General features: G+C 38.5%; 1 protein-coding gene across 3 annotated transcripts in view; it reads left to right on the top strand.

The window, feature by feature from the left end:
• The window catches only part of LOC136267385 (leucine-rich repeat serine/threonine-protein kinase 1-like), a 29,686-nt gene that overhangs the window by 5,592 nt on the left and 10,533 nt on the right, over positions 1 to 13,561 (top strand). The window contains exons 3-11 of one of the 3 annotated variants that reach the window (XM_066062516.1): positions 6,640 to 6,674; positions 6,728 to 6,760; positions 6,808 to 6,961; positions 7,298 to 7,397; positions 7,453 to 8,943; positions 8,999 to 9,144; positions 9,829 to 9,956; positions 10,016 to 10,138; positions 10,200 to 10,383. In XM_066062516.1, the coding sequence (XP_065918588.1) occupies positions 6,640 to 6,674; positions 6,728 to 6,760; positions 6,808 to 6,961; positions 7,298 to 7,397; positions 7,453 to 8,943; positions 8,999 to 9,144; positions 9,829 to 9,956; positions 10,016 to 10,138; positions 10,200 to 10,265 (2,276 nt within the window). In that variant the 3' untranslated portion in view covers positions 10,266 to 10,383. Of the gene's footprint in view, positions 1 to 6,639; positions 6,675 to 6,727; positions 6,761 to 6,807; positions 6,962 to 7,297; positions 7,398 to 7,452; positions 8,944 to 8,998; positions 9,145 to 9,828; positions 9,957 to 10,015; positions 10,139 to 10,199; positions 10,465 to 13,485 lie in introns of those variants that run through there. The other 2 variants (XM_066062514.1, XM_066062515.1) reach the window with 2 other exon arrangements.

The following is a 13,561-nucleotide window of genomic DNA, read 5'->3' as shown; positions in this document are numbered from 1 at the left end:
AAAGCTGTTATAATGTATTGCCTTGAACTTTGACATAGCTAAAGAGTATGTAAACATGAATTCTTGTACTAAGTCTGATAAATATCCATGGTGTTATGAAAATATTTATTCGTCTAAAAAGGATCAAACTATAAGGTTGTGATATGTTATTTATTTTATTAATGCTTTACAGCACAAGTGCTGAAGGTCTGTAGGACACCTGGTCCTACAGCCTGCTCAAAGACTTTAGCTACTTAGACTTTAACTACTTAAGGTGTGTTTGAAAAGTTGGAGAAAGGAGAAAAAATCCATGACTGGACCTAGGTGGCCTCGAACCTGCAGCCATCCGATTTACGCTCGAACGCTTACAGGAGTCTACCAGGTGGTCAGGATGTTTTCTCCTTGTTATTTTCATGTAATTGTATCCATAGGAATTCTAGAGAGTAACTCATTATCTCTAAGTACCCCAAGTAGAACCAAATGGACACTAGTTTATTTATTATAACTTGCCAGCAGTGGGTACTGAGAGCCATACCACAACAAACAAGGGTGCTGTGGCCTACTTATCATAGTGGGTCTTCTGTTGGTCTGCTGCCTTCACTAAATTAGACTCAAAAAAATCTCGTAGTTCAGCAAGCTTAGCTCAAAGGTAGTTTAGGTAGGAGCCAGGATTGAAAGTGAGTGGGGAATCAAACAACAAGGTATAGGGTTCCCTTCCAAACATCAGCACGTGTCTGGATACACCTGTAGATGAGTGGACTGCTGTCCGGTACGCATATAGCGCAAGAGGTAAGTGTTGTTCCCATTCAAATTCTTTGTCAATGTACGTGCGGAGGAGCTGCAGTAGAGAGCGATTGAACCTCTCAACTAAGCCATCGCCTTGTGGATAGTAGGCAGTTGTACGTGACTTTTGTATGCTAAATGCATCAAGCGTCTGTTTGAGTACAGTACTTTCAAAGTTCTGACCCTGGTCTGAGTGCAAAATCTGAGGTAGGCCCATGGTGGAAAACAAGTTGACAAGTGCTTTTGTGATGGTAACAGCCTTCTGATTTGGCAGAGGTATGGCATCAGCCCATTTAGTAAAATAGTCTTGCACAACGAGTAGACATTTGTTACCATTGGTTGACACTGGGACACTCAGAATATCCACGGCTACCATTTGCCATGGCTTGCCAATTGGCGTTGATGTCAAGGGTGCTCGAGATGGTAATGGAAACTTAGACTGCTGGAATTTATGGCACTGGCGACAATATGACTCAACATCACTGATCATGCTGACCCAATAAGCTTCTTTACGAAGGAGTTCTAAGGTTTTGTTAAAACCCTGATGACCTGCTGATGGGAAGTCATGGCATTGCTGCAGTGCTCATCTTTGAAGACTCTTCGGTAATATTGGTATAGTTACTGCTGTTCCAAGGGGTTGTGGTGTGTACTGTCGACAAAGAACCCCTTCACATAGTGTGAGCTGAGACCATAGCTTGCAGTATCAAGATAGTGGTGACTGGCGCCACTGGCAAGAAGGTATGCTGTTGTACTGGTTCATATACTACCTGCAGTATTGGGTCTGCCTGTTGTGCTTCCTGGATGTCCTTTTTGATGGAATCAGAAGAAAACTGTGTGGCTGCCACTGCAGGATTGGGAGGAATGTGCCTTGAGAGTGCATCAGCATTGCCATTTTGACAGCCCTTGCGGTACTTAATAACAAAATCAAACTCTTGCATGGCTAATGCCCACTGGCAGAGCAAGCCCTCCATCTTCTGTGATGACAACCACTGAAGTGGTGCATGATCAGTGAGTAATTCAAATGATCTCCCCAGTAGGTAATGTCTAAACTGTTTCAATGCAAATACTATTGCCAAGCATTCCTTTTGTATCACACTGTACTGCTGCTCAGCCTGATTCAGTGTTCTGCATGCATATGCGATGACTGTTCCAATATAGCACCCACACCAACAGAGCTTGTGTCAGTCTGTAACATGAAAACAGGTGATGTTGGGTCAAATTGGGGGTAGGCAAGGATTGGAGCTTGAACAAGTTTATCCTTTAATGTATTAAAAGCTGTGTTGCAGTCATCAGTCCAGATAAACTGAGCTTTCTTCTGTGTCAAGTTGTGGAGAGGTTTAGCAATATCTGAAAACCCCTGTATGTAGCGACGGTAATAAGACGCAAACCCTATGAATTTGTAGACCTATTCAATATCAGTGGGAGTCATCCAGTTACTAACAGCAACAACTTTTTGTGGATCTGGTGACATTCCTGCAGAAGAAAACTCATGACCCAGGTAAGACACTTTTAACATAGCTATATGGCACTTACTACCTCTGAGAGTAAGGTTAGCTTTACTTAGACAATCAAACACTTGCTGAGGGTGTTGAGCATGCTGATACTGGTTGGCTGAATGAACTAGAATGTCATCAATATATACAGTGACAAATGGCAAATCCCTGAGCAGCTGATTCATCAACCTTTGGAAAGAGCTTGGGGCCCCTGTCAGCCCAAATGGCATACACTTAAACTGAAATAATCCCATACCTGGTCCTGGACAAAACGCAGTCTTGTGACGGTCTTGAGGGTTGACAGGCACCTGCCAGTATCCACATTGCAGGTCAAGGGTACTGAAAACTTCAGAGTTTGCTAGTTTGTCTGCACTTCATCTGGTAATGGAAATGGGTACATGTCCTTCTGAGTTTTCTTGTTTAACTCACGGTAGTCCACACAGAGGCAGATATCACCTGATTTCTTTCTAATGAAAACAGCAGGTGCCATCCATGGGCTGCAGCTCTCCTCTATAATGCCTTGGTGTAGCATGTCACAGATCTGCCGTTCAACCTCTTGTTTGTAATGGCCAGGGATTCGCCGTGGTGGTACTCTCACTGGGTTTCCTGTGGTTGGGATGTGATGGTAAGCCAAGTTGGTGGCAGCTGGTACTGATCTAAACAAGTGCTTGTATTCTCTAAGTACCTCACCCATACTAATATCATTGCAAGCAGGTATATCAAAAGTGATTGATTTGTCATAGCATGGGATGCTATATTCGTCAGCAACATCATGTTCTGTGGTAGCACCAATAGCAGCAGTGGCATATCGTTTCGCTTTGGTGTCTACTGTAGCATCCCACAATGGTTGCACACTTTCTAACTTGGACATATTTTGCTGTACTGTGACTGGAGAAGATGTGAAGTGGATGGTATTTGTAGAGGAAGTCAGTTCCAAGTATGACAGGATAAATTAATGAGTCCACAAGTAGGAACTGATGCTTTGTCGTAAAATTACCAGCCATTTGTATGGGTGCATCAACACAATCAACAATAGGCAATGGCTCCCCTGAGGTAGTGACTAACTGAATTGAGGAACGTTCTTGTAAGGATGGGCAAGTGTTCATTGAATTTGCTTCTTGGTGGCGTACTAGGGAAACAGCTGACCCTGTATCCAGCATAATGTCAACAGTAACATCTCCCACCTTCCCAGTTATCACTGTGGCATTGTTCCTCACTGTGGCCACAGTGACAAAAAGTTGTGGGCTTATGGGCGGGGATGACCACTGCCCCAAGCAGTCACCCCCTGGCTGTTTCCCTGTGGGCAGGTCCTCCAGCCATGGCCTTGCTGTCCACAAGTAAAACAGAATCTGGGATCTTGGCGTGTCGGACAATTATATTGCAGGTGGCCAACCTTGTTGCAAGTATAGCATCGCTTTGGTCTGCTCTCCTCATGGGGTAAACCAGTTAAGAATTGATGTAGTAGTAACTGCTCCATTGTCTGTGTTGAAATGCCCGGCATCGCTTGATTTAACAGTTGCTTTAGTTCGTGAACATACAAAGAGAGTAATTCTCCAGGGTGCAAAACTCGTTTATGGAAGTTGTCCAACGAGATGAAACTCATCGGCTTGATGGCGTCAATGATCTTCTTCTTTGTTGCCGTGTAGTCCTTCTGTACCTCTTTGGTTAACTCTAGCCAGATGGCCAGAGCCTCACCTTCTAGCGGGGTGGGCAACTTCAGTGCCATTTTGTCATTGTCCCGTCCATTCGCATAGCGACATATCTCGAAGCGCTGAAACCACTCAGATGCCTTGCCTGTATCAAAAGTCTTCGGTAAGCTAACGTTTGTTACAGTAGACATCCTCTGCTACCACTGTCATATGAGCCACGAGGTTCACTACAAGTTCTATCATTAATCAAAACAAGTCACATGTCATACCATATATAGTAACTAACTTAATACAAGTACCACATGCGTTCCTACTACACAATAATAATTACAACTCTACATGTTTAGTCCGGTCCACAGGGTAAATATAGATTAACTGGAAAATTGGTGTGTACATAGGTTGATCATTGTAGCAGTACCTTTTGATAGCTTTAAAAAATGATGGATTTACTGCTACAGAGGTATAAAGTAAAAACAAAACAAGTATAAAATTGTGGAGTTCAGATACTGTAATCTATACCAAAATAGCCAAACTGTGAAAAAAGGTGCAGCCCCTAAAATCCAGGATGAAATAAGATGTGAAATCCAAGGTGGCGGCCAAAAAATGGCTGTGATGTCAGAAATTTTAATAACGACAATTCAGGCAAATTTGTGTTGCCTTTCCATTCATCACCAAATTCACCTGAATTGTCATTATTAAAAATTTTGCCAGTAACCTACCATTTCTTGGTAACCACCTTGGATTTCACATCCTTTTTCACTCTGTTTTTTGGGGGCTGCACCCTTTTTCACAGCTTAGTTGTTTCAGTACATAGATATCACTTCTTTTTGTATTGTATATTCCAAAGCCAGCCTGTGGCTGGCTTTGGAGCTTCTTTTTCTTGTCTTTTTTCATTACTACAAAAGCTGAATTCTGTTATTATATTGCAATTTTTATAAAATTAATAGTGTATGAAAATTATCACATAAACTCTCAACAAGGTAACTTGTTTGTAGCTGAACTCAATACAGAGTGACTTCCAATGTAGTTGGACCCTCTACAGGGTGAGCTGAACTATCTACAAGATGATTTATTGTAGCTGAACTCACTACAGGATGACTTTTATGTAGCTGAACTCTCTACAGGATGACTTGTTTCAGGCCTGAGCCTATTATGCTCAGAATTTCCCAAAAATTTCTCTCTTTCATTTTGCATGTTCCATAATAATGCACATTTAGTTTCTGTAGCTAGTCACTTAGTTTTCAAGATGCTGATAAAAGTAGTTTTGCTAGAATTAATTAATAGCCATAAATGAAGCATTTTATCTTATACATCATTTTCTACCCATATGTAGTAATAATTTTAAAGCTGTAACTATAGCTACATGCTAAGTTTGGTAGATAATGATATCAATATATTCAAAGACTTATGTGAAGAAGATACACTGGTATAAGATGTACAGGTTTCAGGATTACAGGTAATCATACAGTTAGATCCCTGATGCTGGCTGCAGAATGTTAACATGAAACGATCTAAGAGTATTTGAGCATTCTATTAGAGTATATCGATCTTTAGGAGGCTTTTCAGCCCCTTTTTAGCCAACACTCGTATAATAAAGTTAACTATATGTATCTTTCATAGTAGCTTAACTTTTCTAATTAATCAAGAAGAGACACGCCACTTAATTCCACTGATTATTCCCATAGATGTCCAATAATTCAAAATTTGTGACTGGATTTTGGAAAATCAGCCACTTTGTCACATTTGATACCTCATGTATTTGTGGTTGAAATAAAGCATTGCTAAGCACCAATCAGCTTCACATTGAGTAAATTATTAGCCTGTACCTTACATTACCAGAAAACCTTTGAAATATTTAAATATGTACTGCTATGGTAACACAATAAAGTACTAAATTCTATGCATGACAAAGTGGTTGAATATCCAAAATCCGGTCACAATTATGCCTGTAACCATCCCATAATTCTGGAATTGTTTTCACAAAATTGGTGATCTATTATTCTCAAAATTATGTCGGCAAAATAGGCACAGGCCTAACTTGTTTGTGGCTGAACTTTCCACAGGGTGATTTGCTTGTAAAAGAAATCCACACAAAAACAGCCAAGCTGTGAAAAAATGGTGCGGCCTTAAAAAGCCTGGGTGAAAAAAGTTATGAAATCAAAGGTGGCAGCCAAGAAATGGCTTCAATGATGTTAATGATAAAATATGTTAATAATGGCTGTGTGCATTGTTAAAGTTTACTAGCATTAACATCATTGCAGCCATTTCTTGGCCACCACCTTTGATTTCACAACTTTTTACATCCAGGCTTTTTAAGACCGCACCATTTTTTCATAGCTTGGCTGCTTTTGTGTGGATATTGCTTCTTTTTGTACTTTATAAGGCCCCAAAACCAGCCTATGGCTGACTTTGAGGTTTGTTTTACTCATATTTCTTCTTTTCTATGCAAACACAATGATGATTATTGAAAACAGACTTATAAATGTATTTCATTGCATAATTTAATTCATCATTTGATAATATTATTGTAATAGACTGTTTAAAGGGAAGCTATTTGTCGTGTAAGATGATTTTAAAGTGGCAACATTCTTTAGGAGGTGTCCATCAGGTGGTGGGGGGGGGGGGTGCCTACTAAACAGTACTACCGTACTGGCACTATTACACATGTGCTATGTATATGAATGACAATGGTACTACATAACTTTGCATTTGGTGATATGGTACGTTATTTACAGTGGATATGACTTATGTGGATCCTGAAAATAGATGGGTGAGTGACAGCACATTTTATTGTCATATGCTGTTGTTGTTCACATGGTATAGAATGCTTTACATTATGCTACTGCTACATTGAAGGTATAGTGAGTAGTACGTATTTAAGTGTGTATATGAAAATATTTTAGTCTTTCACTCCGGCATCCGATTATAAAAACTTACAAAAAATTATTTACCTGCTGTTCAAGAGAGGTATTAACCCCACCAATCAAGATGTAAATGGCAACACTCCACTGGAGATTGCACTTTTGTCAAGGTTTGACCGCCTCACAGCTCTCATTGGTTAGTGATTATCTTTACACATATATTATGTGGCCATGTTGTGCTAAAGAAATACAGATTTTATTGCAAAACTGTTTCAATGATTTTTTGTTTGGGTTTATCTACGTACTAGCCTGTGTCATACATACTTCCTGTTTGCTATTCATCTACAATCTGAATATTGCAAAAATCTTTCAATTCAGTAATACATGTATATTGGAATCATGTGTAGTAAGTTGGTTTTGTGGCTGAAAGTGTTAGCCAATACTTTGTAACCACTTGTTCTGTATGATACTATAGTTCATCGTGTTGGAAAATATTTAGTCAACTTATATCGTGTCCCTCACTTTCCTGCAGAATTGTTACAGAAGATATGGAACAGTAGATCAACTGACTATGTTGAAACACATAGTCCACCAGTGTTTAGTATTTACATACACAAAGAACTTCTCCAGTGGTATGCAATATTTGTTGGTAGTAGTTCATATGTAATGTCAGTGGTATGTTACTAGGGCTATTGAGTTAGATTGTGAGGAGATGGTACAACAGATCTTACTGATGTATCCCAAGTTGAGCCGAGACAGCAGGTCAAAAGCAGCAAAGGTATCAGCAAATAGCAGAAATCATTTGCTTGAGGATGGGTGGAGTGCCTTTCACTTAGCTATTGAACAGAAGTGTGTGAATGCATTTAGAGCATTACTTGCTGTCTCTGGATTTACACTAACAGAAATCGTTAACTTTTGTCCTAAGGAATGTAAAAGGAGTCTTAGAGACAAAGTTACAACACTTTCTTCAATTTTGATAAGTGATGTGGATAGTGCCAATCCACTGATGGATGTGTTAATAGAATCTAACAAGAATTATAGACAATATGACAACCTTCCCATCACTGATGTGGATCTTTCTTATACTCATGTTGGTGACACATTGTGTCCTATAATCTTTAGGCTTAAAAGTATAAAAACTTTAAACGCTAGCTACATGCAACTAAGCAAGTTACCTTTTCACAAACTATCACATTATCCACAACTTCTTACCCACTTGGATGTCTCTAGTAATAATCTTGACTGCTTGCCAGAAGAACTGTTTTCTTGCCTGTATTTAGAGTTTTTAAATGTTTCACACAATCCACTTGGTTGCCTTCCTGAAAATTGGTGGAAGTCTCACAGTTTACGACGATTTTGGGCCAGCTCTGCAAACCTTAATGAAATATTTTCTATTAAGTCCTTCAATGAAGTATCAAGTTCTTTTGCAAACTCTCAAGGATATGCCAAGCCTTCAGTATATCATAGATCTCTCAAGGAAATCTCTCACTTAGCTATATTTGAAGATCAAAAAGTTTCCAAGTTAAGGGACTTGAAATTAAATGAAAATGATATTTCAGAATTTCCACATTGTTTTGCTTGTATCTTTCCTCTGTTAGAAAACTTAAACCTGTCAAAGAATAAATTGGCCACAGTTTGTTGCATACAAGAGTTTCCTGCTACTCTTGTCAGACTGGACTTAAGCTATAACTGGTTGTCTTCAAGTGACACAGTACCTTTTGTCTTCTCTCCTGCAGGCAACTGCTTTGCATCACAAAATACATTAGCATGTGGTCATATGTTACATTGTGAACTGCCACGGTTGCAAGAACTGTGCCTTTCACACAATCATAACTTGAATAAACTAAATTTCACTTGTCTACCATCAGATAATTTGGTGCTTTGTTTACATGAAAATGATGAAGATAACACTGAGCATGTCTTTTTCCCTAATCTCACACGATTAGAAGTTAATAATTGTCAATTACGGGAGCTACCTTGTCGTCTTGATCTGATGTCAAAACTACGTTCACTGGACATGAGTGACAATCCTATCCGTAACATTCCATTTGAAATTTGTCATTTGGAAAAGTTGGAGGAATTTAAATACAAGAACATATTGGATGAATTAACGTATGAGGTTGACCAACGCAAAACAGTAACTGCAAAAAGATACTTCTTGAAGTTTTATAAAGATGAGTAAGTAGACAAGTGTGTGAAAGCTAAAATTAATATTTATGCCTTTTATTTTTAGAGCTGTTAGTGACCCATCTGTTAGGCTTGTGTTTGTGGGGCTGAGTGGACGGGGCAAGTCAACTTTGCTACATCACTTAAGATGGGTCGATAGAGTAGGAACAATTCCTGTTGGGTGGAGGGATAGAATGGACCAAGAGGATTGTGGTAAGAAGTCTTACTATAGTGGATAAAATTTGGTAAAGAACATGTACCCATGCTTGTATTCCCCCAGTAATATTTCTTGTGACTACTCAAAAGTCAAGTTGCTTCACAGGCTAGATAATGTGTTTTGCAGTCAGCTTCATGTGGTTCAGCATGCATTTCCCATTGTCAAGTAAAGTGGTTCAGCACAGCAAGCTCATCCCCATGCACTCCTGAAGATATTGCTGTCTCTTGTACATACCGTAGAGTCACAGGCTGGTGTTTAAAATCACTCAACTGGGCTTACTTAGATTCCTTGCTGCGTTATTTTACTTACTATAAGCATTACTGTTTTTGAGTGAGATTGTAGCTGTTGGAAAAGTATGCGTACAGTAAAGGAATGTGATAATAAATGCTTCATTCTCCATATGTTTTTTGATGGTATTAAAGTTATATTTCATGCTTACTTAAACCCTGGGCTTCAGGACTTATTCATCTCATGTTGAGTTTATGTACATAGGTATGAGGTACCTCATACAATATGTATACTTCATCGTAATAAAGCAATGTCAGCTTCTATCCCTTCACTTCATAATTAGGATGAACATAATTTTAGATTTGTAATCTGCATGATAGAGTGTAACCTGTATAACAAGGCGAATAATGCTGTTGATATAATATACTTACAACATTTTTATTTTGGTTTAGGTGTTCAGCACACAATTGGAGTTGATCAAGATGTTTGGTATTACTCTAAATCCCAGGATGAACCAGCAAGGGATGAAAGTAGTGTACACAAATTAATAACATTTTACACATGGGACTTTGCTGGGCAGGTAAGCTCTATCATGTATTCCAAATAAAACTGATGCAAGTAATTGTTTTGCAAATGCAGGAAGAATACTATGCTACACACCAGTGTTATCTTACCAGAAAGGCTTTGTATGTAATTTGCTGGCGTGTGACAGATGGTATAGAAGGAGTAATGGAGTTAAAAGAATGGCTGCTGAGTATCCAGGTAGATGAGTACTACATTTGTATATATTAAGTGTCTTGCTATTAATATTAATTGTTGTTAGGCTAAGGCTAAAGATGCTGTGGTGGTTATTGTTGGTACTCATGTGGATATGATTGTACGCAAATGACGTATGCAAGTGTGTGAAGATCTCCACAAGTTAATACAGACAAATTACTGCAGTGGCTCATCATACTATCCTGATATTAAGGGTATAAAATTTGTCTCATGTCTTGGTAGTAATGGTCAAAGAAAGACAGAGTTTCAACCTATTATTGAGCTCCGCAAACATCTCTATGACGTTGCATCATCAATGATGGTTACCTTAAGTAGGTTTATAGTATGTATTGTTATACACATAACATTATGATGCCTTTGGACAAGCGTAACTCAATAATAGCTAAAGCTACAGGTTTTTTAGCAGTTGGACATTGCTTCCACACTACAGCTTCCTTTTATCATACTGCAGGTGCACAATGCATGCATTATGAACATACCTTTTGTGTCCCATTTCTCTGTGATGGCAGTGCAAGGTATCAATTTGTGGAAATACATTCGTGGTTTTATGTGTGGTCTATTGCATAAAAATAAATGAAAATTGCTCATAATTTTTTCATCATTAAAGTGATGCTAGGCTAGCTTCATCATTGTCCTCTATGCATAGGGCTGTGACTGACAGGACATAGTTGAAAACTATGCAAAATGGCTACTCAGGACACATAGTAATGTGTTATAGAAAGCTGGCACTACACTATGGGTATATTGACCATGTGCAGGCATAGTTCTATAATCCCTTCTCCAAAGCATGACTTTTGCACCAAAGCTGTCCACCAGGTAGGGTACTTCAGCCACATCTCGAGATATATAGTAGGTAACTAAAGTCTCATTTTTTTTTTTCATAAGAAGTTTACTGCATTCTATTGGCATAGTAACAAACAGTCAAATAAATGTGCATTACAGTACAATCGTAACTTCTGTCTTCAATGATCTCTGCCTGAACAAACATGGGTTAGAGCAAACCCCAAAACCAGCCTATGGCTGGATTTGGGTCATATAGAATGCAAAAAGAAACGAGTTGATGTTGTGCTACTTCTAAAAACCAAGCGCCATGCAGCTAGCTAACTCATCTGGAATTAACTATAGACAGTGTATGCTACTATGAATTAATCAACTATGTATTACTATTTTGTAGTTTTGCGTTGTGCATTAATATTATTAGCTAATTCTCGTATTTCGTAATTCATGAAATATTCGTAATTTGTTCAATTATGTTGCTATGTACTGCTAAGGAAGCGTTTGTTAAACAAACCGCTTTTACCAACATATTATGCACATAAGTATCTGCTAAACTGTTTTATAGTGTGACTAACATGTTTTTTCCCACAAATTCTCTCGACAAAGCCTCAAATCTGCTCTTCATTTTCGTTCGCGTACGTAAGGGATATGCCCCATTTCAACTCGAAGCGATAGGCTATTCCTGGTAGTGTACGAGGCCTGCACAGTTGTTTTTCAGTTGTTAAACTCCTGAAAACCTCAAGGGGAAGGTAGTCTGAGGAAAGTCGCCACACCTGTATTTCAGTCCGCTGAAAAGAAACCACCTCAGAGCATAGTTCACCTGTGCAGAAGTTTAATACAGACTTCATTTCACTTTTTCTTCTTACGTAAAAGCCAAACATAGATAGGTAGATAGGTACACACACACACGCACGCAAGCACGCACGCAAGCACGCACGCATGCATGCACGCACACACACACACATACACTTTTACGAAAACAATTTCAGTAACCCAGGCGCACGCTGGAGAAGGCCGACTGTGGGTGCGTGCCTGGTTTAATAATTTCTGCTCAAAATTACTGTAAAAAAAGGCAGCCTTCAAAACAGTTGGGTTTAAAAAGCTGTGAAATCACAGAAATGGCTGCAATGGTACAATGGTGTTAACATTATCATCATTGCAGCCATTTCTTAACTGCCATTGGAAACTATATCCTGATAGTAATATCCAGATATCTGAATAGCATATTGTTATCCGGATATCTGGATAATACTGATATCTGTATCAGTCCTACTACTAATGAGCAAAACGGTAAATATATTCATGTACTATAAGTGTAAGGAAAAGTAGGAATTTAACTAGTAGGTATCATTACAATACAAAATGCTTTAAAAGGGCAGGAATCATCACCTGAAGTGCAAATTTAATCCCTTATCCTCCTTTACCATGTGGTTTATTGCCACACAAAAACAGTCATGCTGTGAAAAAGCTGGGTGAATAAAGTAGTAAAATCAAAGGTGGCTGCCAAGAATGGTTACAATGATACTATTAGTGTCATTGCAGTCATTTCTTGGCTGCCACCCTTTGTTTTCACATCCATACTTTTGAAGGCTGTACCCTTTATTCACAGCTTGGTTGTATTCATTTCTTTTTGGGTTCCAAAGCCAGCCATAGACTGGTTAAGAATTTTAATAGAACAATCCCATTGGTAAATCTATGAAATTACTATTAAGTAGAATTTTCATTTATAAAGTATAAATTAAGTGAGGTAAACAACTATGTATGATAGTAGTGGCTCAGTGATTAAGAATTTGGGTGTTCAGTATGAAGGTCCCAGGTTTGAACTCTTATTTTTCATGCACATTTTTACCCTGCGGTGATTAGAGTATCCCAACCCCATGATTCACAGTTGTTTGGTTTTTGTAACTTTGTAGCTGTTACTTCTTTGCTTTTCAAGTCATCAAAAGGCACTACTATGACGGATAGCCTATTATATGTACACACAAAATTTAAGATTATTCCCTTACACAGTTTACCCTGTAGCCATGACAAAAGTTCTATTTTTTTTCAAATACTCATAGCTTATATGTAACAGGTTTGCTGCAAATTTAGTGCATAAATTCACCTTTATATGTTCTTCTGTACTAAATGGTAATCGAATTATGCGTTTGCATTTTACAATTTCTGTGAAGTGTATGAATGAATAATTTAGGAGAGGAACATAATGAAGAAAACATTCAAAACTTTGGCTGCCCACATCTCATGAACAGCTGGAGTGAATTTAATCAAATTTGCTTGCTACGTTGCCTACTCTACCTGGTGGACAACTACACTGGTGTGCTTTGGAGAAGGGACCATGGAGCTATGCATGAGTGAAAATCGTGTTTTCTTTCTTCCTGTCAATATACACATGGTACGGTATGCCAGCTTTCTTGGCCACACGATACTACCGTGTGTCTTGATATATATGGGCTAGAGTAGGAATTATAGTTGTACATCAGGTGACAATCTGCTAGTATGTACATTCTTAAAGTTTTCTTATGCTTGTGTATAACTTTGTCATGTTTCTCTTTTAGACTCAAGGTATCCTAAATTAAAATTAGTTGATCAGAAAGTTCCTAGAAAATACAAAACACTTCAAGAGTTCATATC

Source organism: Dysidea avara, chromosome 9 (genome assembly GCF_963678975.1).
Source record: "Dysidea avara chromosome 9, odDysAvar1.4, whole genome shotgun sequence".
In the NCBI taxonomy this organism is placed as follows: domain Eukaryota; kingdom Metazoa; phylum Porifera; class Demospongiae; order Dictyoceratida; family Dysideidae; genus Dysidea; species Dysidea avara.
Note: the sequence above shows the minus strand (reverse complement) of the source record. Positions and strands in the feature narration are given on the sequence as shown.